We start from the raw sequence: 25,073 nt of genomic DNA on the forward strand, positions 1-25,073 counted from the left end.
CAATAGCTGATATGTCAATGTTGTGTTCTCTGTCCTTTCATACCAACAATGGGATGGTCAACTGGGAATGTTGAATTGAATGAAACAAACAAAGTGACTTCAATTGCATACTTTATTGCAATTTGCTGGCATGTAAATATATGCCACAAGAAAATAATGCATTCGAATCTGAACATAAGCCCAAAGCAATCATTTCCACTGTTCTCTCTCAATTGGGATGAAGAAGTGAAATACAAATCAGTCTTTGTAAAAGACGTTGGTAACATCATATTTAAAAAGCCAAAATAGGCATCTTATAAAAGCACATTCCTTCAAATAGAAGGTAACATTACATTTTCTTAAATATTAAGAAAATCAAGTATGTCTCAATTGTATGAGATCTTCATATAATCCAATCCCTCGACAAAGGGCATCTATATACATAAGCTTTGAAACAAGCTTTGGAAGTAAACATTTAGAAATTGTAATATTTCACAGAAACATTTGACCTGAGGTAAGGCTAACTGAAGAACAATCTAACATACAAACATGACAATAAGAGGTCAACATTGTTTACACAATTTAAAATGTCTTATTGAAAGATATTTATGCTTTCATAACTTGCAGCCTCTTCATTCCTTTAAAATGAATAATAAGATCTGAAGCAGGCATTTCAATGGAAATGTTTCAATTTGAATAAATGCATGGTATAGAAATCTATTAAAGAGGTTTCAATCTGAAACCAAGTTAAGAACTTAGAAAGTATATGTCTTCACAGAAGACAAGTACTTTGCAAACAATTGCAAAAGTATTTCTGCAACAAAATTAAATATATTCTTTGACATAAAGAATAATAATCCCCTGCATTTGCAGACTTAAACTTGATTAAATGTCATTGGCTTCATCATCTCTGATGAATTTGACACATCAAATTATAAAATATATGTAATGTTCCACCAGGGCCTCCAGGGGGCACTCTTGGGTGTGCTCTTGTCTTTGCCCTGGACATGCTGGACAGGAGACCCCAACTGATACTGGCCATTCTCCCCTTCTGCAGTCATCACTCGGTGGTTGTAGATTCTGGAACTGGATCAGCAACTTTCCATAGGACTGTGTTTTCCGAGAGTCCTTTTAACAGGAAGTTAACAACCTCTTGAACACACCCTGACTGACTGCATCAGAGGAGGATGACATTTTCACTGGCTTAAGATGCCGCTTCTGGAGGCAAATGGTCATCTCCAGGATGTCGGCCTTCAACAGCTTGGAATCAGGCTGCTGGTTGAGGAGATCCTTGAGCTGCTCAATGCTGTTGTTGATGCAATGTGCGTCTTCTCCAAAATGGGGTTTCTTAACTGAAAGAAGAGAAACATCTCATTAATACATTCGCTCTTTTGATTCAAACAACTTGAAGATGCAAAAAAAAAGATGATACAAAAACATTATACAAAGTCATTGCAAAATGTACCTTATGTGGCTAGCTGTTCCTTTGGTAGTCTGCTGAGGAAGTGATTGTAGGAGCCATTGCTGTAGCTGCAGTAGATCTCTCTGTGTAGAGTGAATCTGATCAGCACTGGCTTCATGTCCTCTATTTATACTCTCAGATCTCCATATGAATGTGTGGGTCTTGGGCTGTTTGGAGTTTCTCACAGTCAGTAGCCCATGGCTGAGCTGCAGAGGACAATGAGGAGTGTGGAGCTGCCACATGCTGGATTCTCCCATTGCTGGGGCACAATGGTCAAACCTCAGGGGAACAGGTGCTGGTTGGGGGTGATGGAGAGAGACCCACAGACCCACTGTGTGGATGTGGGAAAGGACTGACCCTGAGAGGAGAGTCAATCTGCTGCCTGATGTTGCGGTCAATGATGCTGACAGGGCACACGTTGCTGTACCCACACGTGTGAAACATTTCAAGTGTGTATATCCTGTTTGAGCCAAAAGATCCGACACTGTTGAGTTACTCATCAAAGTTACTCATCAAAGTTATAATCCCCCTATGAGTTTTTATGGTTAATTCAAATATTATGTAAAACTTTTCAATTTGAAACTCTTAACAATGACTTCAGACTTTTCTCTCACCATCATACCTTTTTAAATCAAAATCAAAATAACTTTATTTCAACCTAGAAAAAGGAAGGAACCCCCTTAAGAATGAACTTGTTCTCTCCAGATATAGGCCTAGCATCTGTCAAGGTACTGGTAGATCACTCAGTTTCCCACACAGACCTTTATGCACCAACAAAAGGTCTCTCTGTAAACCCCTAAGCTTCTTCTACCCTCATCTATAATGTTAAAGAGCTGTTGACATCTATTAGTGCTGCTTGCTGTAAGCATACAGTATGACATCACAAACCATCTGGAGGGAAAGAACCTCATTGGGTGAGCTCTCTCATGGAGGCCTAGTTAATTGTCAGAAACGAGCACAGGATGCTCGTCACTGTAAAGCGAAATATATTGTTCATACTTTACAATAAAATACACTTTTATTTTAGATATTTTATAAACCATCTTCTCAATATTTGACTTAGTTATATGAAGGACTCAAATACCTGTGTTGATCCCACAAGCCAGCCATGCTCATTAGGCTACAACATCTTCACCAAATAGTATTATATTGGCTGTTATATTTCTAGTTTGTCAATATACAACAGGAAAAGCTACAACGCGTGCCTATCCCCTTGTGTGCGTTTGTGGAATTCCCCGGTGGGATGGTGGGTGCAAGTGACCCAGCTACTGAGACTCTCCTCTGCAGAGCTTTCCCACACTCTGCCCATGAAGTGTGCCTTGTTAATTGCAGCCCATCTGTAGGGGATCTGTGTCTAATGATGCCCCCAGGCTGATAGGCTGACATACAGTATTTCTTAAATGATGGTTAGAGAATTAAACTGACTGAAATAGACATTTTGGATTTGTTTGAGTCCTCCAATACATCACAACTGAGTTGGAATTGTAAACATTAAATATGATGCAACGAGAATATCAAAGCAATAAAAACAGATAAAAAGACATAATATCTTGAACAATGTTTTGTGATCTTTAATGAATCCACTGTTTGTCAGAGGGTGTTTAAATGAATACATCTTGTAAAGTAAAACTCTGTATTCATCCTGCCCATCTGCCACACCAGACCAGTGAGGTCTATCGGTCTCTGGTCAGTCATTTCTCTCTATTCTCTGTGAGAGAGTCCTTCCCGGGTTCCCACACTTTCTCCATTGATCGCTCCTCAATAGAGGAACAACAGAAGTGTGCGTCATTGCCCAAGTTCAGCCAGCTGCTGTTACATTCAAAAACTGTTTCATTCAGCGGCAGTTAAGATGCTGAAACAATTTCAGCATACAGTGACTTTTTTAGGGAACACCTAAAGCAACTGGCCCTATACATAATAAAAACACCAGACGACAAGACGTCTTTCCCATTTGAAGATAAATATGGAAAGAACTCTCACGGATCTAAGAACACACTTGTGTTAGTGGGAAGGGGAGAAGCATAGACTCTCATTCTTATGCTTCAAAGCCTATGTGTGAGGAACATTATTTCATGTCCAGATCTTGCCTGAAGCTAGTCTCGGTTCTTTCTATAACGTGTGTAGGGCTGAGGTCCTATGAGGTAGGTGTCTGTATCATCTTTATGTGAGTCTTGGACTGTTACATTTCCTCACAGTGAGGAGTGTGGAGCTGCCACATGCTGGATTCTCCCATTACTGGGGCACAATGGTCAAACCTCAGGGGAACAGGTGCTGGTTGGGGGTGATGGAGAGAGACCCACAGACCCACTGTGTGGATGTGGGAAAGGACTGACCCTGAGAGGAGAGTTGATCCGCCGTCTCATTTTGATGTCATTGTTGAAGTCAGGGCACACTGTGGTTAATGTACACATGCTTTGAGAGTCTTTTCCTGAGATTTAAATCTCTTTGAAGTGTCAAACAACCATTTCTTAACAATCGTTCATGTTTAGTAGCTTCATCTTATGACTAGGCCTACTACATTCCATGCCTCTTGAAAATTAAATGCCAATTTCAATGGAACAGTAATCATAGCTTGTCCAAGTGCTGTGACCAAGCATAGACAGCTATTTCAGAAATACGGCTTTAACGTCCTTATTATAGCACTCTTTCCCCCGAAATCCTGAGGAATGTTTTAAGGACCTAAGTAGAATGGTTTATTTAGGAATGTTGAATGGAATGACACCGACAAAATGACTTCAGTTGAACTGCATATTTTATTGCAATTTTCTGGCAAGCAAAATGTATGCCATAGGGAAACATGTTCAAACAAATCTGAACATAGACATTTTTCAAGAAAGCAATCAATTCCACCGTTTTGTCCCTTTTGGGATGAAGAGGTGAAATACAAATCAGTCTTTGTAAAAGACATTGGTAACATATCAAAAACACTAAACAGGCATCAAAGCACACTCCTTCAAACAGAAGGTAACAATATTCTTAAAATATTAAGAAAGTCAGGTATATCTCACTTCTGTGAGATCTTCATAATATCAAATTCCTCAATAAAGGACAATAAAATATATAAGCTTTAAAACAGGCTTTGAAAGTCAAGATGAAAAGAATTGCAATATTTCATAGAAATATTATTATCTGACTTTAAGATATATCAATCATGTAAAAACATGAAAATAATGTCAGCATTGCTGACAGAGCATTTGAAACCGTCCTCTCAAAAGACATTTATGTAGCCATACATTTTTTTCTTTAAAAATAATAATCATAACACATGGCATTATGATTCATTTCAGTGAAATTATTTCAATCGAAATAAGAACCGATCAAGGAGATACATTAGAAAAGCTTCAAGAAGAAGCCAATATCAAGCATTTTATAAAAATGTGTTCATGTCTTCACAGAAGACAAATCTCTTGCTAACAATTGCAATATTTCTTTTCTTGTAACAGAATATAATATATTCTTTGATTCAAAATAGATTAATCCTCGACATTTGCAGTCATTAAATGTCATTGTGTTTCCATCTCTGACCAATTTGGTCATGTACAGTAGCTTAAGTCTTTCTGTGTAATATTCTACCAGGGGGAGCTCTTGGCTGGACTCTTGTCTTTGCCCTGGACATGCTTCGCAGGAGAACCCAACTGACACTGGCCACTCTCCCTCCTGTAGTGTTTGATGGATGGTTGTAAGGTCTGGAACTTGGTCAGCAATTTTCCACAGGACTGTGGTCTCCCAGACTGAATGGACAGGAAGTAAGCAACCTCTTGAGCACACCTGGAGAAGCCCTGACTGGCAGCATTGGAGGAGGGTGACGTTTTCATTGGCTGAAGATGCCGTCTCAGGAGGCAGACAGTCATCTCCAGGATGTCGGCTTTCTCCAGCTTGGAGTCAGGCTGCTGAGCTGTGGACCCAGAAGATCCTCTAGTTGCTCGATACTTTTGTTGATGCGATCTCTGCGCAGCTTCTCCACAATTGGTTTTCTTAGCTAAAAAGAAGAAAAAATATGTCATTAATACATATGTCCATTTAGTACTTCTAAGGCAAACCAAAAAAGAAAACAAATGTCAAAGTTGAAAGAGGCAAGTTGCAATATCTACCTTGTGAGTTAGGTTCAAGTGTTCCTTTGGGTAATCTGCTGTTGAAGTGATTGTAGGCGCCATTGCTGTAGCTGCAGTAGATCTCTCTGTGTAGAGTGAATCTGATCAGCACTGGCTTCTTGTCCTCTATTTATACTCCCAGATCTCCATATGAATGTGTGGGTCTTGGGCTGGTTGGAGTTTCTCACAGTCAGCAGCCAATGGCTGAGCTGCAGAGGACAATGAGGAGTGTGGAGCTGCCACATGCTGGATTCTCCCATTGCTGGGGCACAATGGTCAAACCTCAGGGGAACAGGTGCTGGTTGGGGGTGATGGAGAGAGACCCACAGACCCACTGTGTGGATGTGGGAAAGGACTGACCCTGTGAGGAGAGTTAATCTGCTGCCTGATGTTGGGGTCAATGATGCTGACAGGGCACACGTTACCCACCACAGTACACACACTTGGGAAACGTCCGAAGTGTGTAGTCATTTTGAGCAAATGGTTCAAGGCTGTAGAATATATAACAAAAAAAAACAAAAAAAAAAGCAACAAAAATGTGCTTCATATGATTGACTGAAAATGATCACAGAATGATTTTGATTACCAAACTGAATCGAATTTCGGAAGGAGCTTCTTTCAGCTATTCTAAACATCCCAACCTTATTTTTGATATGGTAATGTAGTTACTCAAGATCTTGGAGTCAAAATATGCAATAACATTTGGAAAAATGTATTTTAACTTGATATCTTCTGTTATTTTTCAGTAAATATGTCAGTATACTTCAAAACTGCAACGCGTGCCTATTCCCTTGTGTGTGTTCGTGGAATTCCCCGGTGGGATGGTGGGTGCAAGTGACCCAGCTACTGAGACTCTCCTAGGCAGAGCTTTCCCACACTCTGCCCATTCATACAGCTCCGTCTGAACAATAGAAGTGTGCCTACTTAATTCCATCCCATCTGTAGCCATCCCTAATGGTTGCCTCAGGATAAAATTCCCGTTTCAAATTCCTCAAATTATGGTCAAAGACGACCTCTGATTAAGTTTTGTTTTTTAATTTATGACGTTCGAATGAGTGAGGCTGACATGACACACATAGCCTAATTAGCCAATGTATACAATGTGAGAGTTTGCTGTTGTTACATTTCTGACGTTTTTTTCTCTTTTGTTTTTTGTGTAGTTTTGTTCATGCCTTTGAAATATCATCCAAACATGTTTTGAGTAGTGTAACGAATTCAGATTAACTTGTCGAAAACAAAATGAGAGTGACTACTGAAGTGATTTGTTTTACAAATCTCCATGCACAAATGTGTTGCTTGGGTTTGCAGTGTAAAGTTCCAGTGGAAGGAAAATCCTCCTCAGACATCCTCCTGCCAGTAGCTGTCTATAGACATAACAGATGTGTGTCCTCTGTCTTTTTGTTTGAAGTTACCCAAATGCATCACAAAAGCTCCTCCAAAGTTTTCTCATCAGTGGCGGTAACAGATCAGCTCTTGCTTTTGTTGAAAACAACAAATGACATTGCAAAGAGTTTTGGAGGGAAAGTACCCTATTGGCTGAGGTTTAGAAAGAAACATTTGAAAATAAGCAGGTCTGTGAGTTAGTCAGTAGATGAATGAAGTATGACTTTATAGTGGAGGTTAGAAACATTACAGTAAACATGATAGACCATTGTAGGTGATATTGGAGACGATTGCTGGCTGTGTCTGGGGGACTGAACATCATCAAATGTCCTCGATTGAGAATGCATTTAGGCTCTCCAGATATGTCATCTGTCATTCTGTCATGGCACTGGTAGATCACTTGGTAGAGATTCCAACACAGACCTTTATGCATCAACAAAAGGTCTTTGTAAACCCCTAAGCTTCTTCTACCCTCATAATGTTAAAGAGCTATTAACAGCTATTAGTGCTGCTTGCTGTAAACATATGACATCACAAACCAACTGGAGGGAAAGAACCTCATTGGGTGAGTTCTCTAATGATATGCCACAAAATCAGTCTAATTAGTTGGTCAATAGAAGAAACATAGCTGTGTGCATATGTCATTACTCAATAGGATGCTTAGCCAGCCAGCTGCTGTTCCATTAATTTACTACAGTAATGTATTGGTCAACTAAGATGTCTTTTGAGTGTTTTAAGTTGCCTTGTTTTGTTGGGTTGGGGATGATGGAGAAAGACCCACAGACCCAGTGTCTGGATGTTGGACTGACCCTATGTGAGGAGAATTGATCTGCTGCCTGATGTTGCGGAGAATGATGTTGACAGGGCACACGGGGGCCCCACTGCACATATCAGATTGTGTTGTTGAGTGTTCGATCTTTATGAAATGTGAATGACTAGCGCTAAGTTTCATGTCACGTGTAAATGAGAAGGTGATGTCATCAGAGTAGCACTCTTAACTTATCTGTTAATGATATAAAAAGTCAATTGTTGCAAAAATACGAATCTCAAGTCCGTCACATCGGTTTCAGAATCCTCAGTCCTTTTTGTTAACAATGGAATGACCTGTTAGGGAATGTTGAATGGAATGACACCCACAAAGTCACTTGAGTTGAGTTGCATATTTTATTGCAATGTTCTGGCATGTAAAAGTTATGCCATAAGGAAATATTTCATTCAAACATAGAATATGAACAGAGATCTTTGTCAACAAAGCAATCAATTCCACTGTTTTGTCTCCATTGGGATGAAGAGGTGAAATACAAATCAGTCTTTGTAAAAGACATTGGTAACATTATATCAAACACCAAACAGGCATCTGGTAAAATCACACTCCTTCAAATGGAAGGTTACATTATGTTTTCTTAAATATTAAGAAAGTCAGGTATATCTCATTTTTATGAGATCTTCATATAATCCAATCCCTCAATAAAGGGCATATAGGTTACAAGCGGCAAAAGTAATAAATTGCAATATTTCACAGAAATATTATTAATTGACTTAAGTTAAGCCGTATTACAAACATGAAAATAATATCAGCATTGCTGACATAACACTTTTAACCATCCTCTCAAAAGACATTTATGCTGTCATAATATGCAGGCTTCTCTTTTCTATATGAAAAAATCATATGACATGAAGTCAACACATTTTCAATTGAAACATGAATCTCATCAAGATCTAATAATGGAGATCCATTACAATAATAAAGACTTCGAATTGAAGCTGATAACATAGATATTTTTAAAACAAAATGTTATGTGTCTTCACAGAAGACAAACCCATTGCAAACAATTATTTGCAAATTCTTTATTTGGAATAAAGAAGATAATATCCCTGCATTTGCGGAGTTGAAGAAAATGAAATGTCCTTATTAATCAATCTCTGATCAATTTGATCATGTAATGGAAAAGTCTCTTCTGTGTTTCGTTACCAGGGCCTCCAGGGGGCGCTCTTGGCTGGACTCTTGTCTTTGCCCTGGACATGCCTGACAGGAGACCCCAACAGGCACTGGTCACTCTCCCTCCGGTGGTCATCACTGGGTGTTTGTAGGGTCTTGAACTGGGTTAGCAACTTCCCATGGGACTGTGGGCTCCCAGAATCCTTGGACAGGATGTAAACAACGTCTTGAGCACACATGGAGAAACCATGACCGGCAACATCGGAGGAGGATGACGTTTTCATTGGCTGAAGATGCCGTTTCAAGAGGAATACAGTCATCTCCAGGATGTCGGCTTTCTCCAGCCTGGATTCGGAATCGGACTGTTGATTGAGGAGCTTTGGACCCAGGAGATCCTTGAGCTGCTCGATACTTTTGTTGATGCGATCTCTGCGCAGCTTCTCCACAATAGGTTTTCTCAGCTAAAAAGAAGAAAAAAAATATTTGTTAATACATATATTCCTTATTTATTTCAAAGACAACCCAATAAAGAAAGCAAATGTCAAAGTTGAAAGCGGTAAGTTGCAATAACTACCTTGTGGGTTAGGTTCAAGTGTTCCTTTGGGTAGTCTGCTGTGGAAGTGATTGTAGGCGCCATTGCTGTAGCTGCAGTAGATCTCTCTGTGTAGAGTGAATCTGATCAGCACTGGCTTGATGTCCTCTATTTATACTCCCAGATCTCCATATGAATGTGTGGGTCTTGGGCTGGTTGTAGTTTCTCACAGTCAGTAGCCAATGGCTGAGCTGCAGAGGACAATGAGGAGTGTGGAGCTGCCACATGCTGGATTCTCCCATTGCTGGGGCTCAATGGTCAAATCTCAGGGGAACAGGTGCTGGTTGGGGGTGATGGAGAGAGACCCACAGACCCACTGTGTGGATGTGGGAAAGGACTGACCCTGTGAGGAGAGTTAATCTGCTGCCTGATGTTGGGGACAATGACGCTGACAGGGCACACGTTACCCACCACAGTACACACACTTGGGAAACGTCTGAAGTGTGTAGAGTCATTTTGAGCAAATGGTTCAAGGCTGTAGAACATAAAAAAGCAAAAGCAACAAAAATGTGCTTCATATGATGAACTGAAAATGATCACAGAATGATTTTAATTACCAAACTGAATTGAATTTTGATAGGAGCTTCTTTCAGCTATTCTAAAAACACCCCAACCTTAATTTTGATATGGTAATGTAGTTACTCAAGATCTCGGAGTCAAAATAATGCAATAACATTTGGAAAAATGTATTTACACTGATATCTTCCGTTATTTTTCACAAAATGTATCAGTACATTTTAAAAGTGCAACGCGTGCCTATCCCCTTGTGTACGTTCATGGAATTCCCTGGTGGGATGGTGGGTGCAAGTGACCCAGCTACTGAGACTCTCCTCTGCAGAGCTTTCCCACACTCTGCCCATTCAGCTCCGTCTGAACAATAGAAGTGTGCCTTCTTAATTCCATCCCATCTGTAGCCATGCTTAGTGGTTGTCTCGGGATGAAATTCCCATCTCAAATTCCTCAAAGCATTTTCGAAGACGATTTGTTTTAAACGTTATGATGTTGGAGTGAGTGATGCTGACATGACACATACAATTCACCAATGTATACAATGTGAGAGTCTGCTGTTTCTGATGTTTTTTCTCCTTTCTTTTTTGTGCAGTTTTGTTCATGCTAAACAACAACAAAATGGGAGTGACAACTCTTATGGCTTTTTGTTAGGAATTGAAGTGATTTCCATTAAAAAAAAAAAAAAAAAGTCTCTATCTACAAATGTGTTGCTTGGGTTTGCAGTGTAGAAAATGCCAATGGAGGGGAAATCCACCTCAGACATCCTCCTGTCAATAGCTGTCTATAGACATAACAGATGTGTCCTCTGTCTTTTTGTTTGAAGTTACCCAAATGCATCACAAAAGCTCCTCCAAAGTTTTCTCATCAGTGGCGCTAACAGATCAGCTCTTGCTTTTGTTGAAAACAACAAATGACATTGCAAAGAGTTTTGGAGGGAAAGTACCCTATTGGCTGAGGTTTAGAAAGAAACATTTGAAAATAAACAGGTCTGTGAGTTAGTCAGATGAATGCAGTATGACTATATTGGAGGTTATATACATTTAACGTGATAGACATTTGGAGGTTATACTGAAGACCATTCAATTGCTGGCTGTGTCTGGGGAACTGAACATGATCTAATGTCCTCGTTTGAGAATGCATTTAGGCTCTCCAAATATAACATCTGTCATTCTGTCATGGTGCTGGTCGATCATTCAGTAGTTTCCCACACAGACCTTTATGCACCAACAAAAGGTCTTTCTGTAAACCCCTAAGCTTGTTCTACCCTCATCTATAATGTTAAAGAGCTATTAACAGCTATTAGTGTTGCTTGCTGTAAGCATATGACATCACAAACCATCTGGAGGGAAAGAACCCTCATTGGGTGAGTTCTCTAATGATATGCCACAAAATCAGTCTTAGCTGGTCAATAGAAGAAGGTCATTACCCAATAGGATGCTCAGCCAGCCAGCTGCTGTTCCATTTGCTTACTACAGTAATGTATTCGTCAACTAGCTAAGATGTCTTGAGTGTTTTAAATGGCCTTGTTTTGTTGGGTTGGGGGTGATGGAGAAAGACCCACAGACCCAGTGTCTGGATGTTGGAAAGGACTGACCCCATATGAGGAGAATTAATTTGTTACCTGATGTTGGGGAGAATGATGTTGACAGGGCAAACGGGTCCACACTGAACACACTATCAGATTGTGTTCTTGAGCGTTCGAAGTTTGTGAAATGTGAATTACTAGCGCTAAGTTTCATGTCACATGTAAATGAGAAGGTGATATCATCAGAGTATAACTTTTAACTGATTTGTTAATAATGTAACAATATAAAGAAGCAACTGTTGCAAGAATATGAATCTCAAGTCATATGTCACATCCGTTTCAGAATCCTCAGTCCTTTTTGTTAACAATGGAACGACCTGTTAGGGAACGTTGAATGGAATGACACCCACAAAGTCACTTGAGTTGAGTTGCATATTTTATTGCAATGTTCTGGCATGTAAAAGTTATGCCATAAGGAAATATTTCATTCAAACATAGAATATGAACATAGATCTTTGTCAACAAAGCAATCAGTTCCACTGTTTTGTCTCCATTGGGATGAAGAGGTGAAATACAAATCAGTCTTTGTAAAAGACATTGGTAACATCATATCAAACACCAAACAGGCATCTGGTAAAAGCACACTCCTTCAAATGGAAGGTTACGTTATGTTTTCTTAAATATTAAGAAAGTCAAGTATATCTCATTTTTATGAGATCTTCATACAATCAAATCCCTCAATAAAGGGCATTATAGGATACATGCGGTGAAAGTAATAAATTGTAATATTTCACAGAAATATTGTTAATTGACTTAAGGTAAGCCATATTAATCATGTACAAACATGAACATAATATCAGCATTGCTGACATAACACTTTTAACCATCCTCTCAAAAGACATTTATACTGTCATGATATGCAGGCTTCTCTTTTCTATATGAAAAATCATATGACATGAAGTCCTCACATTTTCAATTGAAACATGAATCTCATCAAGATCTAATAATGGAGATCCATACAATAATAATGACTTCGAATTGAAGCCGATAACATTGTATTTTTAAAACAAAATGTTATATGTCTTCACAGAAGACAAATCCAATGCAAACAATTGCAAAATCAATTTTCTTGCAATAGGACAGAATATATTCTTTGGAATAAAGAAGATAATTTCCCTGCATTTGCAGAGTTGAACAAAATAAAATGTCCTTAATCTCTGATCAATTTGATCATGTAATTGAGAAGTCTCTTCTGTGTTTCGTTACCAGGGCCTCCAGGGGGCGCTCTTGGCTTGACTCTTGTCTTTGCCCTGGACATGCCTGACAGGAGAACCCAACAGGCACTGGTCACTCTCCCTCTGGTGGTCATCACTGGGTGTTTGTAGGGTCTGGAACTGGGTTAGCAACTTCCCATGGGACTGTGGGCTCCCAGAATCCTTGGACAGGATGTGAAAAACGTCTTGAGCACACATTGAGAAACCATGACCGGCAACATCGGAGGAGGATGAGGATTTCATTGGCTGAAGATGCCGTTTCAAGAGGAATACTGTCATCTCCAGGATGTCGGCCTTCTCCAGCCTGGATTCGGAATCGGACTGTTGGTTGAGGAGCTTTGGACCCAGGAGATCCTTGAGCTGCTCGATACTTTTGTTGATGCGATCTCTGCGCAGCTTCTCCACAATAGGTTTTCTCAGCTAAAAAGAAGAAAAAAAAAAATTGTTAATACATATATTCATTATTTATTTCAAAGACAACCCAATAAAGGAAGCAAATGTCAAAGTTGAAAGCGGTAAAGTTGCAATAACTACCTTGTGGGTTAGGTTCAAGTGTTCCTTTGGGTAGTCTGCTGTGGAAGTGATTGTAGGAGCCATTGCTGTAGCTGCAGTAGATCTCTCTGTGTAGAGTGAATCTGATCAGAACTGGCTTCATGTCCTCTATTTATACTCCCAGATCTCCATATGAATGTGTGGGTCTTGGGCTGGTTGGAGTTTCTCACAGTCAGCAGCCAATGGGTGAGCTGCAGAGGACAATGAGGAGTGTGGAGCTGCCACATGCTGGATTCTCCCATTGCTGGGGCACAATGGTCAAACCTCAGGGGAACAGGTGCTGGTTGGGGGTGATGGAGAGAGACCCACAGACCCACTGTGTGGATGTGGGAAAGGACTGACCCTGTGAGGAGAGTTAATCTTCTGCCTGATGTTGGGGACAATGACGCTGACTGGGCACACGTTACCCACCACTGTACACACACTTGGGAAACGTCTGAAGTGTGTAGAGTCATTTTGAGCAAATGGTTCAAGGCTGTAGAACATATATATATATATGTATATACTGTATATATATATATACACACATATAAAAAAAAAGCAAAAGCAACAAAAATGTGCTTCATATGATGAACTGAAAATGATCACAGAATGATTTTGATTACCAAACTGAATCGAATTTTGATAGGAGCTTCTTTCAGCTTTTCTAAACATCCCAACCTTAATTTTGATATGGTATTGTAGTTACTCAAGATCTCGGAGTCAAAATATGCAATAACATTTGGAAAAATGTACTTACACTGATATCTTCTGTTATTTTTCACAAAATGTATCAGTATATTTTAAAAGTGCAACGCGTGCCTATCCCCTTGTGTGCGTTCATGGAATTCCCTGGTGGGATGGTGGGTGCAAGTGACCCAGCTACTGAGACTCTCCTCTGCAGAGCTTTCCCACACTCTGCCCATTCATACAGCTCCGTCTGAACAATAGAAGTGTGCCTACTTAATTCCATCCCATCTGTAGCCATGCTTAGTGGTTGTCTCAGGATGAAATTCCCATCTCAAATTCCTCAAATTATTTTCGAAGATGATTTGTTTTAAACGTTATGATGTTGGAGTGAGTGATGCTGACATGACACATACAGTTCACCAATGTATACAATATGAGAGTCTGCTGTTGTTACATTTCTGATGTTTTTTTCTCTTTTTCTTTTTTGTGCAGTTTTGTTCATGCTAAACAACAACAAAATGGGAGTGACAACTCTTATGGCTTTTTGTTAGGAATTGCAGTGATTTCCATTTAAAAAAAAAAAATCTCTATCTACAAATGTGTTGCTTGGGTTTGCAGTGTAGAAAATGCCAATGGAGGGAAAATCCACCTCAGACATCCTCCTGTCAATAGCTGTCTATAGACATAACAGATGTGTCCTCTGTCTTTTGTTTGCAGAGTTACCCAAATGCATCACAAAAGCTCCTCCAAAGTTCTCTAATCAGTGGTAACAGATCAGCTCTGGATTTTGTTGAAAACAACAAATGACATTGCAAAGAGTTTTGGAGGGAAAGTACCCTATTGGCTGAAGTTTAGAAGGAGGCATTTGAAAATAAACAGGTCTGTGAGTTAGTCAGTAGATAAATGCAGTATGACTTTATAGTGGAGGTTCTAAAGATTAAACATGATAGACCATTGTAGGTGATATTGGAGACAATTCAATTGCTGGCTGTATCTGGGGAACTGAACATGATCTAATGTCCTCGATTGAGAATGCATTTAGGCTCTCCAGATATAACATCTGTCATTCTGTCATGGTGCTGGTCGATCACTCAGTAGTTTCCCACACAAACCTTTATGCACCAACAAAAGGTCTCTCTGTAAACCCCTTCTTCTATCCTCATCTATAATGTTAAAGAGCTATTGACATCTATTAGTGCTGCTTGCTGTAAACATATGACATCACAAACCATCTGGAGGGAAAGAACCTCATTGGGTGAGTTCTCTAATGATATATGCCACAAAATCAGTCTAATTAGTTGGTCAATAGAAGAAACATAGCTGTGTGCATGTCATTACTCAATAGGATGCTCAGCCAGCAAGCTGCTGTTCCATTCATTTACTACAGTAATGTATCCGTCAAATAAAATGTCTGTTTTAAGTTGCCTTGTTTTGTTGGGTTGGGGTGATGGAGAAAGACCCACAGACCCAGTGTCTGGATGTTGGAAAGGACTGACCCCAAATGAGGAGAATTAATCTGTTGCCTGATGTTGGGGAGAATGATGTTGACATTTTAACTAATTTGTTAATAAATTATTGTAACGACATAAAAAGCAACTGTTGCAAAAATATGAATATCAAGTCCTATGTCACATCCGTTTCAGGATCCTCAGTCCTTTTCGTTAACAATGGAATGACCTGTTAGAGAATGTTGAATGGAATGACACCCACAAAGTCACTTGAGTTGAGTTGCATATTTTATTGCAATTTTCTGGCATGTAAAAATTATGCCATAAGGAAATATTTCATTCAAACGTAGAATATGAACATAGATCTTTGTCAACAAAGCAATCAATTCCACTGTTTTGTCTCCATTGGGATGAAGAGGTGAAATACAAATCAGTCTTTGTAAAAGACATTGGTAACATCAAATCAAAAACACCAAACAGGCATCTTGTAAAAGCACACTCCTTCAAATGGAAGGTTACATTATGTTTTCTTAAATATTAAGAAAGTCAGGTATATCTCATTTTTATGAGATCTTCATATAATCCAATCCCTCAAAAAAAGGGCATTATAGGATACAAGCGGCGAAAGTAATACATTGCAATATTTCATAGAAATATTATTAATTGACTTAAGTTAAGCCATATTAATCATGTACAAATGTGAAAATAATATCAGCATTGCTGACATAACACTTTTAACCATCCTCTCAAAAGACATTTTATGCTGTCATAATATGCAGGCTTCTCTTTTCTATATGAAAAAATCATGACATGAAGTCAACACATTTTCAATTGAAACATGAATCTCATCCAGATCTAATAATGGAGATCCATTACAATAACAAAGACTTCAAATTGAAGCTGATAATATTTTTAAAACAAAATGTTATGTGTCTTCACAGAAGACAAACCCATTGCAAACAATTGCCAAATTAATTTTCTTGCAATGGGACAGAATGTATTCTTTGGAATAAAGAAGATAATTTCCCTGCATTTGCAGAGTTGAACAAAATAAAATGTCCTTATTAATCAATCTCTGATCAATTTGATCATGTAATTGAGAAGTCTCTTCTGTGTTTCGTTACCAGGGCCTCCAGGGGGCGCTCTTGGCTGGACTCTTGTCTTTGCCCTGGACATGCCTGACAGGAGAACCCAACAGGCACTGGTCACTCTCTCTCCGGTGGTCATCACTGGGTGCTTGTAGGGTCTTGAACTGGGTCAGCAACTTCCCATTGGACTGTGTTCTCCCAGAATCCTTGGACAGGATGTAAACAACGTCTTGAGCACACATGGAGAAACCATGACCGGCAACACCGGAGGAGGATGAGGTTTTCATTGGCTGAAGAAGATGCCGTCTGAGGAGGCAGACAGTCATCTCCAGGATGTCGGCTTTCTCCAGCTTGGAGTCAGGCTGCTGGTTGAGTAGTTTTGGACCCAGGAGATCCTTGAGGTCCTCAATACTTTTGTTGATGCGATCTCTGCGCTGCTTCTCCACAATAGGTTTTCTCAGCTAAAAAAGAAAAAAGATGTCATTAATACATATGTCCGGTATGTATTTCAAAGATGAACCAACAAAGAAAACAAGTGTCAAAGTTGAAAGAGGAAAGTTACAATATCTACCTTGTGAGTCAGGTTCAAATGTTCCTTTGGGTGTTCTGCTGTTGAAGTGATTGTAGGCGCCATTGCTGTAGCTGCAGTAGATCTCTCTGCGTAGAGTGAATCTGATCAGCACTGGCTTGATGTCCTCTATTTATACTCCCAGATCTCCATATGAATGTGTGGGTCTTGGGCTGGTTGGAATTTCTCACAGTCCGTAGCCAATGGCTGAGCTGCAGAGGACAATGAGGGGTTTTTAGGGTCAAACCTCAGGGGAACAGGTGCTGGTTGGGGGTGATGGAGAGAGACCCACAGACCCACTGTGTGGATGTGGGAAAGGACTGACCCTGAGAGGAGAGTTAATCTGCTGCCTGATGTTGGGGTCAATGATGCTGACAGGGCACACGTTACCCACCACAGTAAACACGTGTGGTTTGTTCTCATGCATGTCACAGCTTTTTAGATTTGAGAGTTCAAATATTGTGCACTATTGAGATAATATTGAGTCGTGGATCTGTCCGAGGTTTCTTCCTATATGTATCTCCAATTCTAGGGAGTTTTTCCTTGCCCCTGTTAGTCATGGGCTCTCTTTGAATGTTTAATACTCTGTAAAGTGCCATGAGACATGTTTTGGTGCTCTATAAGTGAAATTGAATTGAAATTGAATTGAGATCTTCAAGTAATGTTTACAACAGAATTGTTGAAACATACAGATGATGTTTCCACATTTGGGAAACGTTTGAAGAGTCATTTTACAGTAAGCCACTTTGTACGGTGTACTTTTTACACAGTAATAGAAACAAAATCGCAAACAATCTGGAGGGACACAATTTTATTGGTTGAGCTCCTCAAAATGTGCTTGATATAATGAACAGAAAATTATCAAAAAAATAATCTAGCCATTCTGAAAACATCACAACCTTAATTTTGATATGGTGATGTAGATAATCAAGATTTTGGAGTCAAAATATGCAATAACATTTGGAAGAAAAGTATTTACACTTGATATCTTCTGTTATTTTTCAATAAATATATCAGCATACTTCAAAACTACAACGCGTGCCTATTCCCTTGTGTGTGTTCGTGGAATTCCCCGGTGGGATAGTGGGTGCAAGTGACCCAGCTACTGAGACTCTCCTCTCCAGAGCTTTCCCACACTCTGCCCATTCATACAGCTCCGTCTGAACAATAGAAGTGTGCCTTGTTAATTCCATCCCATCTGTAGCCATCCCTAATGGTTGTCATAAAATTCCCATCTCAAATTCCTCAAATTTTGGTGAAAGACAACCTGATTACGCTTTTTTTTAAAACTTCATGATCTTTGAATGACTGATGCTGACATTACTTAGCCTAATTAACCAATGTATACAATGTGAGAGTTTGCTGTTTTTACATTTCTGATGTGCTTTTCTCTTTTGTTTTTTGTGTTTTGTCCATGCATTTGATTATCCAAACATGGTTTGAGTATGAAATGAATTCAGATTAACTTGAAAGCAAAATGAAAGTGACAACTGACGTGAAGTTTTTATATATATATAATGTATATATATATAAATCTCCATCTACAAATGTGTTGCTTGGGTTTGCAGTGTAGAAAATGCCAATGGAGGGAAAATCCACCTCAGACATCCTCCTGTCAATAGCTGCCTATAGACATAACAGATGTGTCCTCTGTCTTTTTGTTTACAGAGTTACTCAAATGCATCACAAAAGCTCCTCCAAAGTGTTCTAATCAGTGGCGATAACAGATCAGCTCTGGCTTTTGTTGAAAACAACAAATGACATTGCAAAGAGTTTTGGAGGGAAAGTACCCTATTGGCTGAGGTTTAGAAAGAAACATTTGAAAATAAGCAGGTCTGTGAGTTAGTCAGTAGATGAATGAAGTATGACTTTATAGTGGAGGTTATAAACATTAAACGTGATGGACAATTATAGCTTATACTGAAGACCATTCAATTGCTGGCTGTGTCGGGACTGAATATTGTCTAATGTCCTCAACTGAGAATACATTTAGGCTCTTCAGATAGAATTTGTCATTCTGTCATGGTGCTGGTAGATCACAGAGTTTCCCCACACAGACCTTTATGCACCAACAAAAGGTCTCTCTGTAAACCCCTATAAGCTTCTTCTACCCTCATCTATAATGTTAAAGAGCTGTTAACAGCTATTAGTGCTGCTTGCTGTAAGCATACAGTATGACATCACAAACCATCTGGAGGGAAAGAACCTCATTGGGTGAGTTCTCTAATGATATGCTACAAAATCAGTCTAGTTAGTTGTTTATGATCTGTACTCACTCTCATTTTTTTTGGTTCAGTGAAATGAAGGAATCAAAGAGAACCCTTATTGATCCCACAAACAAGCCAGCTTTGCTGCACTGCAACATCACAGGCAAATATGTATTGATGTCTGATATATGGCTGTTATATTTCTTCTTTCAATACACAACATGAAAAACTGCAACGCGTGCCTATTCCCTTGTGTGCGTTTGTGGAATTCCCTGGTGGGATGGTGGGTGCAAGTGACCCAGCTACTGAGACTCTCCTCTGCAGAGCTTTCCCACACTCTGCCCATTCATACAGCTCGGTGCTGAACAATAGAAGTGTGCCTTCTTAATTCCATCCCATCTGCAAGCAAACAATTTCTAATGATACCCCTGAGGCAAAAACGCTCACTGTGGATATATTGTAGGCTATCTCTCATGTGAAGGTTACTGAATTGCAGAGACTGAAGATACCTCAAAGCTTTAAACTCAGTGTTTCAAGACATACTGACCAAACAGATTTTGATGCCAAAAAAAACTGCCAGAGGGTCTTTAAAAACAGTATCTTCTAGAAAAGTAATTGGAAAGTTAAGAAATATAATTTATGGAGATCTCTGAAAGGTGTCAACACAATATTTTTCAAAGGGTGGTTGTCAGTATTTTGCTTTGATTAACAAAATACAACACAAATTTTTTGATCAGTCAGTGTCCCCAACACAAATATCTGAAATCCGTGTCCATCGACCCTCAGGAGGTCTGTGAGAGAGTCCACCATGCTTTCCCACACTCTCTCCATTCTCTGCTCTTCAATGGGGAACAATAGAAGTGTGTCTCATTACCCTCCACATTAGTCAAGGAGTTCCATCCCCCTGCTGCCCAGCTGACGGTGAGAGTAGTGGGGTCTTCAGTATCACAAACTATATGTCATATCAATAATTTGATACTGATGATCACTACTATGCAGTCCAGGTCATGTAAAGTCCAAGCGTTGGCAGTTAAAAAACAACTTTGATGCCTACATAATACATTTATGTTTGAACAGATGTTGGGTTGGCAGCTCTTGAAAGCTCAGGTTTTGTTTTATAAACAAAGGATGAAATAACAGATTTGGAGGGAAAAAAGCATTGCCCATTTTCATGGGTTAATTTGAAACAGCACACCATTTAGGGCATGAACACAAAATTAAGAACTTTACTCAATTTATTTATGTTTATTTAGGAACGTAAACTAACCAAGAATGCCTTCATATTCATAATGATGAATCATAAAGTTTAGAGATGTTTTTTTATGATGTCATGTGGGAAAGATGTGTAATTAAAGTGCAAAATAAAATCCTTATTTTTAGAAGTCTGGAAGTTGCTACAAGTTCTATAAGCAATGCTTTTTTTGCCACTCACTGCTCTTCAATTGTGAAACAATATGAAGAGTGTTTTACTGCATAACAGTCCTGAAAGAGCTTTATCCCTATGCTGCCCAGGTGACTTGATATAAGCCGAAACATCTGGAGTTCTTTTAAAGGCAAATATAAAATTAGCAATTGAATTACAAACCAATTGCTTACTCATTTACATTTCCCAACATAAAACATTATAATTTCAGAAATTATCTTTAGGCTTTTGCAAACATTTTCCTGTCACTTTATGGTTCAATGACATTTTTACATAACACATGAATTCTTATCTTTCCAGGGAAGACAGTCAGTTTGGCGGTGCAAAATGAAATGACAAAAAGGTAAATGTGTTTTTTTTAGATTTTTTTTTATTGCAACCTGACCTGAGAAAATTAGGCCATATAAAATATGCTCAAACAATAGCAAGCAGTATTATTGTCAACAATGCAATATTCTTAACAGCTTTGTCTCCATTGGAACAAAAAGGTGTTTAAAAAGTCGTCTTTATAAAAGACATCATCATATCAGAATGTCTGAAAACATATTGATTTACACTTTTTCGAATAAAAGGTAACAATTTGTTCTCTTATGTCTCAACAAGGCATGAGAAAAGTAGGCCATAAGAAATATGTTCAAGCAATTTGAACCATCATTGTATCATTGTCAACAATGCAATGCTCTTAAAAGGTCAGTCCCCATGGGAACAACGACAGATTTTATATGCGTTTTTATAAAAAGGCATAATAATCATATCAGGATGTCTTTCCAGTGGAGGAAAACATTGTTTCCTTAGTGATCAAAAAGGCAAATATGTCTCAAAAAAGAGATCTAAAGTTAGCCATCTTTCACCATTACAAATTCAAAGCATCTCGATAACATCAGAAAATTGATGTTCAGCCATGAAAATAATATCCACATGATACATGTTCAATTGTCTTTTCAAAGACATAGAGCATACATTTGGACAAAGTCTGATTTCTTAACAAAATCAATTAAAATGAAATTGATACATTTCACACAGAATTATTTCACTTAATTCATAAGGTTGTAAAACAATGGAAATCCATTATCAAAGTTTCAATTTGAAACCTATGCAATTTGTGCTTATGTCTTCACTGAAGACAAATGATTTACAAAACATTTGCATTTACAGTCTTATTTGCAGTATTTGATGTAAAGAGGATAACCTCCCTGCAAACTGCCTTGCAGGCTTTAAAAATTGGAGATTTTCTGTTGATCATTTTAAGTCTTTTCTGTGTAGTGTTCTACCAGGGCCTCCAGGGGGAGCTCTTGGTTGGAATCTTGTCTTTACCCTGGACATGCTGGACAGAAGAGTCCAACTGACACTGGTCGCTTTCCTTCTGGTGGTCATCACTGGATGGTCGTAGGGTCTTGAACTGGGTCAACAACCTTCCATAGGACTGTGTTTTCCCAGAGTTCTTGGACAGGAAGTAAACAACCTCTTGAGCACACCTGGAGAAGCCCTGGTGAACAGCATCAACATGCTGCAGAGTCTTAACCTGAAGCTGTTGTCTCAGGAGGCAAACGGTCATCTCCAGGATGTCGGCTTTCTCCAGCTTGGAGTCAGGTTGCTGGTTGAGGAGCTGTGGACCCAGGAGATCTTTGAGTTCCTCTATACTTTTGTTGATGCGATCCCTGCGCATCTTCTCAACAACTGGTTTTCTTATCTGCAAGAAGAATAACAACTCATGAATACTTTGCTCTTGCAATGTAATCAGCACAACATGACAATGTGTATTTACTGATGACAGACATTTTAATTTTAATTTTTAATTTACCTTATGTGGCAGATTTGCCTGCTTCCTTGAATGGTCTGCTGTAGAAGTGATTGTAGGAGCCATCGTTGTAGCTGCAGTAGATCTCTCTGTGTAGAGTGAATCTGATCAGCACTGGCTTCATGTCCTCTATTTATACTCCCAGATCTCCATATGAATGTGTGGGTCTTGGGCTGGTTGGAGTTTCTCACAGTCAGCAGCCAATGGCTGAGCTGCAGAGGACAATGAGGAGTGTGGAGCTGCAACATGCTGGATTCTCCCATTGCTGGGGCACAATGGTCAAACCTCCGGGGAACAGGTGCTGGTTGGGGGTGGTGGAGAGAGACCCACAGACCCACTGTGTGGATGTGGGAAAGGACTGACCCTGTGAGGAGAGGTAATCCGCTGTCTGATGTTGCGGTCAATGATGCAGGGCACACGTCACCACTGTAGCCTATAAACACGTCTGAAACATGAGAAGTATTTTAATATGTTTTGAGTCACATTATTGAACAATTTGACCTTGTAGCATATTTTAAAAAAAAAAACATTCATGTAAAAGAAAGGTTTCCTGGCTAAACAAATATGATAGTTTCAAATAGGCTGCATAACAGATGTAATGTCTTGAAATGCAATAGCATAAATGTGTAATGAAATTAATAATGTAATGTACAAAACCAGTTAACAAAAAACGCATCATTACATTCATGTAGAAAATTGAGGGAAGAAATGGAGGGAAAACGCTATCCAGAGTGTTTTGTGGATCTCCAGGTGTAACAGCTGTTGTCCTCTGTCTTGTTGGTAAAGCACTGAACAGTTTCCCCACACTAAAACTGTCATACATCACAAAAGGTCCCTCTCTAAGCCCTTTACGCCTCTAATCACTATTGTGAAAGAGTGCCAGTCATTAGTGCTGTTTGCTGTAAACAGAGATTAGCATTTCAAACCATCTAGAGGGGAACAACCTGGGTTTGTACTGAAAATGAATATTAGCAGTCAAGAGTATATATTCAGTGTCTTTAGAACTATGGACATAGGCAATAGTAGATTGATGCCATAAAGAAATAAGCATATAATTCAATGTTGAGGACCATTTTTTTTTTTTTAAATCACTTTATTGTTTTTAGGGCAATATGATTAAGTTGAATCACATCTTTTGTGTATCTCAAGACTAGTTGCATAATTGTCAATTTCACTCTGAGATGTTGTTTGTGTGCAAGCAAAAGCAAAAACTCAAGCAAAACTCAGCAAATATTTATGGATACGAGCTACTGTGTCAATATTCTACTTAGTTAAGATTACACGTGCCTATTCCCTCGTGTGCAGTGGCATTTGGGAGGGGACTGTGGATGTTAATGACCAGTTACTGAGACTCTCCTCTCCAGAGCTCTCCCACACTCTGCCCATTGACAGAGTTCTGTCAGAACAATAGGAGTGTGCCTTGTTAATTCAAACCCATCTGTAGGGGTGCACTGACTAATGATGCCCTGAGGCGGAAATGGTCATTGCTGACATACTGTACTTCTGAGGGCAACTGAATTGCAGCTACTGAGATAAAAACAAATTCTATACGATCCTCTGTCAAAAATAGTCTAAGATTGTATGTTATTTTCAGAGAATTACATGCAGCTGAGCCTATACTTTGTCTTATTATTTATTACCCCACCCTCTCTATCACTGACATCTGAGAGATGGATTTTGTCTCTATTGTCCCTCAGGAGGTCTGTGAGAGAGTCCACCACGCTTTCCCACACTCTCTCCATTCTCTGCTCTTCAATGGGGGAACAATAGACGTGTGTCATATTACCCCCTGCATTAGTTAAGGAGTTTCATCCCCTGCTGCTCAGGACTTTATCTCCGAGTTACCTGTAGAGAAACCTTATTGTAAACCTTATTATGTATCCATTTTTCTTGAATTGATTATTGCCATAGAAGTAGATCTGAGTATACATTGAGAATGATGTTAGAACACAGTCAGGTGATAAATTATAGACTAAAAAAAACACTCTCCAAAAAAACAAAAACAAATTTTAAATCTGTTCCTCAGATTGACAACACTTCTAAATGTGGGAAAGGACTGATCCGAGGAGAGTTAATCTGTCAGCTGATGCTGGTATCAGGGTCACTCATTAACACTTTTCAGCACAAACAAATTTGAAATCTGTTCCTCCCAATGACAACAGTTCTGCCTGTTGATAATTCAGGATCATTGATTCATATTCCTAAAGTGCTGCATTAGACTACTGGGACTAAAAAAGTGGGAGCACATTTCACCGGTATTAGCAGACCTGCACTGACTCCCTGAGCAGCACAGAATACAACACAAAGCGGCAGTGCTTGTTCTCAAACCCCACATAATATATTGCTGACGTGCTGCATCCATACATTCCCTCAGGTTCTTTGCAATCCACTTTTGAGTATCCCAGTCACGGCTCAAACAGAAAGGAAGCTGTGCTGTTGCCGAGGTTGTACCAAGACTCTCATAACCCTAAATCCAACACTTTTTACATCTGGCATTTGGCGACTGCTAATCCTGAAATGGGTTCTTGGAGGACAGTCTTATTGTCGTGTCTTGGTCAGTAATTG

The 25,073-nt window shown here is 39.3% G+C and overlaps 4 protein-coding genes and 1 pseudogene across 4 annotated transcripts; all 5 read right to left on the minus strand.

Moving 5' to 3' along the window:
- Positions 1–1,628: 1,628 nt before the first annotated feature.
- LOC134092177 (transcription factor HES-5-like) lies at positions 1,629–5,595 on the minus strand (annotated as a pseudogene).
- Positions 5,596–8,883: 3,288 nt separating this feature from the next.
- On the minus strand, positions 8,884–9,491 carry LOC134092180 (transcription factor HES-5-like). Its single transcript, XM_062544966.1, has 2 exons — positions 9,429–9,491; positions 8,884–9,315 (listed from the first exon to the last, which is right to left on the minus strand). The coding sequence occupies exons 1-2, from the start codon at positions 9,489–9,491 to the stop codon at positions 8,884–8,886; spliced, it is 495 nt and encodes a 164-aa protein (XP_062400950.1).
- A 3,252-nt stretch (positions 9,492–12,743) lies between these two features.
- Positions 12,744–13,352, minus strand: LOC134092181 (transcription factor HES-5-like). Its single transcript, XM_062544967.1, has 2 exons — positions 13,290–13,352; positions 12,744–13,175 (listed from the first exon to the last, which is right to left on the minus strand). Exons 1-2 carry the CDS (start codon positions 13,350–13,352, stop codon positions 12,744–12,746), a joined length of 495 nt encoding a protein of 164 aa, XP_062400951.1.
- Positions 13,353–16,544: 3,192 nt separating this feature from the next.
- Positions 16,545–17,154, minus strand: LOC134092182 (transcription factor HES-5-like). Its single transcript, XM_062544968.1, has 2 exons — positions 17,084–17,154; positions 16,545–16,973 (listed from the first exon to the last, which is right to left on the minus strand). Exons 1-2 carry the CDS (start codon positions 17,144–17,146, stop codon positions 16,545–16,547), a joined length of 492 nt encoding a protein of 163 aa, XP_062400952.1. The 5' UTR covers positions 17,147–17,154.
- Positions 17,155–21,977: 4,823 nt separating this feature from the next.
- Positions 21,978–22,574, minus strand: LOC134092346 (transcription factor HES-5-like). Its single transcript, XM_062545143.1, has 2 exons — positions 22,512–22,574; positions 21,978–22,400 (listed from the first exon to the last, which is right to left on the minus strand). The coding sequence occupies exons 1-2, from the start codon at positions 22,572–22,574 to the stop codon at positions 21,978–21,980; spliced, it is 486 nt and encodes a 161-aa protein (XP_062401127.1).
- Between the last annotated feature and the right edge of the window lie 2,499 nt (positions 22,575–25,073).

The sequence above is a fragment of the Sardina pilchardus genome, chromosome 9, assembly GCF_963854185.1.
Source record: "Sardina pilchardus chromosome 9, fSarPil1.1, whole genome shotgun sequence".
NCBI lineage: Eukaryota > Metazoa > Chordata > Actinopteri > Clupeiformes > Clupeidae > Sardina > Sardina pilchardus.

Excerpts from the sequence above, each read along its gene's own strand:
- LOC134092181 (XM_062544967.1), bottom strand. The coding sequence starts at position 13,352 with ATGGCTCCTACAATCACTTCCACAGCAGACTACCCAAAGGAACACTTG. Across the intron at positions 13,176-13,289 it reads ACTTGAACCTAACCCACAAG|CTGAGAAAACCTATTGTGGA; the intron begins GTAGTTATTGCA and ends TCTTCTTTTTAG.
- LOC134092346 (XM_062545143.1), bottom strand. The coding sequence starts at position 22,574 with ATGGCTCCTACAATCACTTCTACAGCAGACCATTCAAGGAAGCAGGCA. Across the intron at positions 22,401-22,511 it reads AGGCAAATCTGCCACATAAG|ATAAGAAAACCAGTTGTTGA; the intron begins GTAAATTAAAAA and ends TTCTTCTTGCAG.
- LOC134092182 (XM_062544968.1), bottom strand. The coding sequence starts at position 17,146 with ATGGCGCCTACAATCACTTCAACAGCAGAACACCCAAAGGAACATTTG. Across the intron at positions 16,974-17,083 it reads ATTTGAACCTGACTCACAAG|CTGAGAAAACCTATTGTGGA; the intron begins GTAGATATTGTA and ends TTTCTTTTTTAG.
- LOC134092180 (XM_062544966.1), bottom strand. The coding sequence starts at position 9,491 with ATGGCGCCTACAATCACTTCCACAGCAGACTACCCAAAGGAACACTTG. Across the intron at positions 9,316-9,428 it reads ACTTGAACCTAACCCACAAG|CTGAGAAAACCTATTGTGGA; the intron begins GTAGTTATTGCA and ends TCTTCTTTTTAG.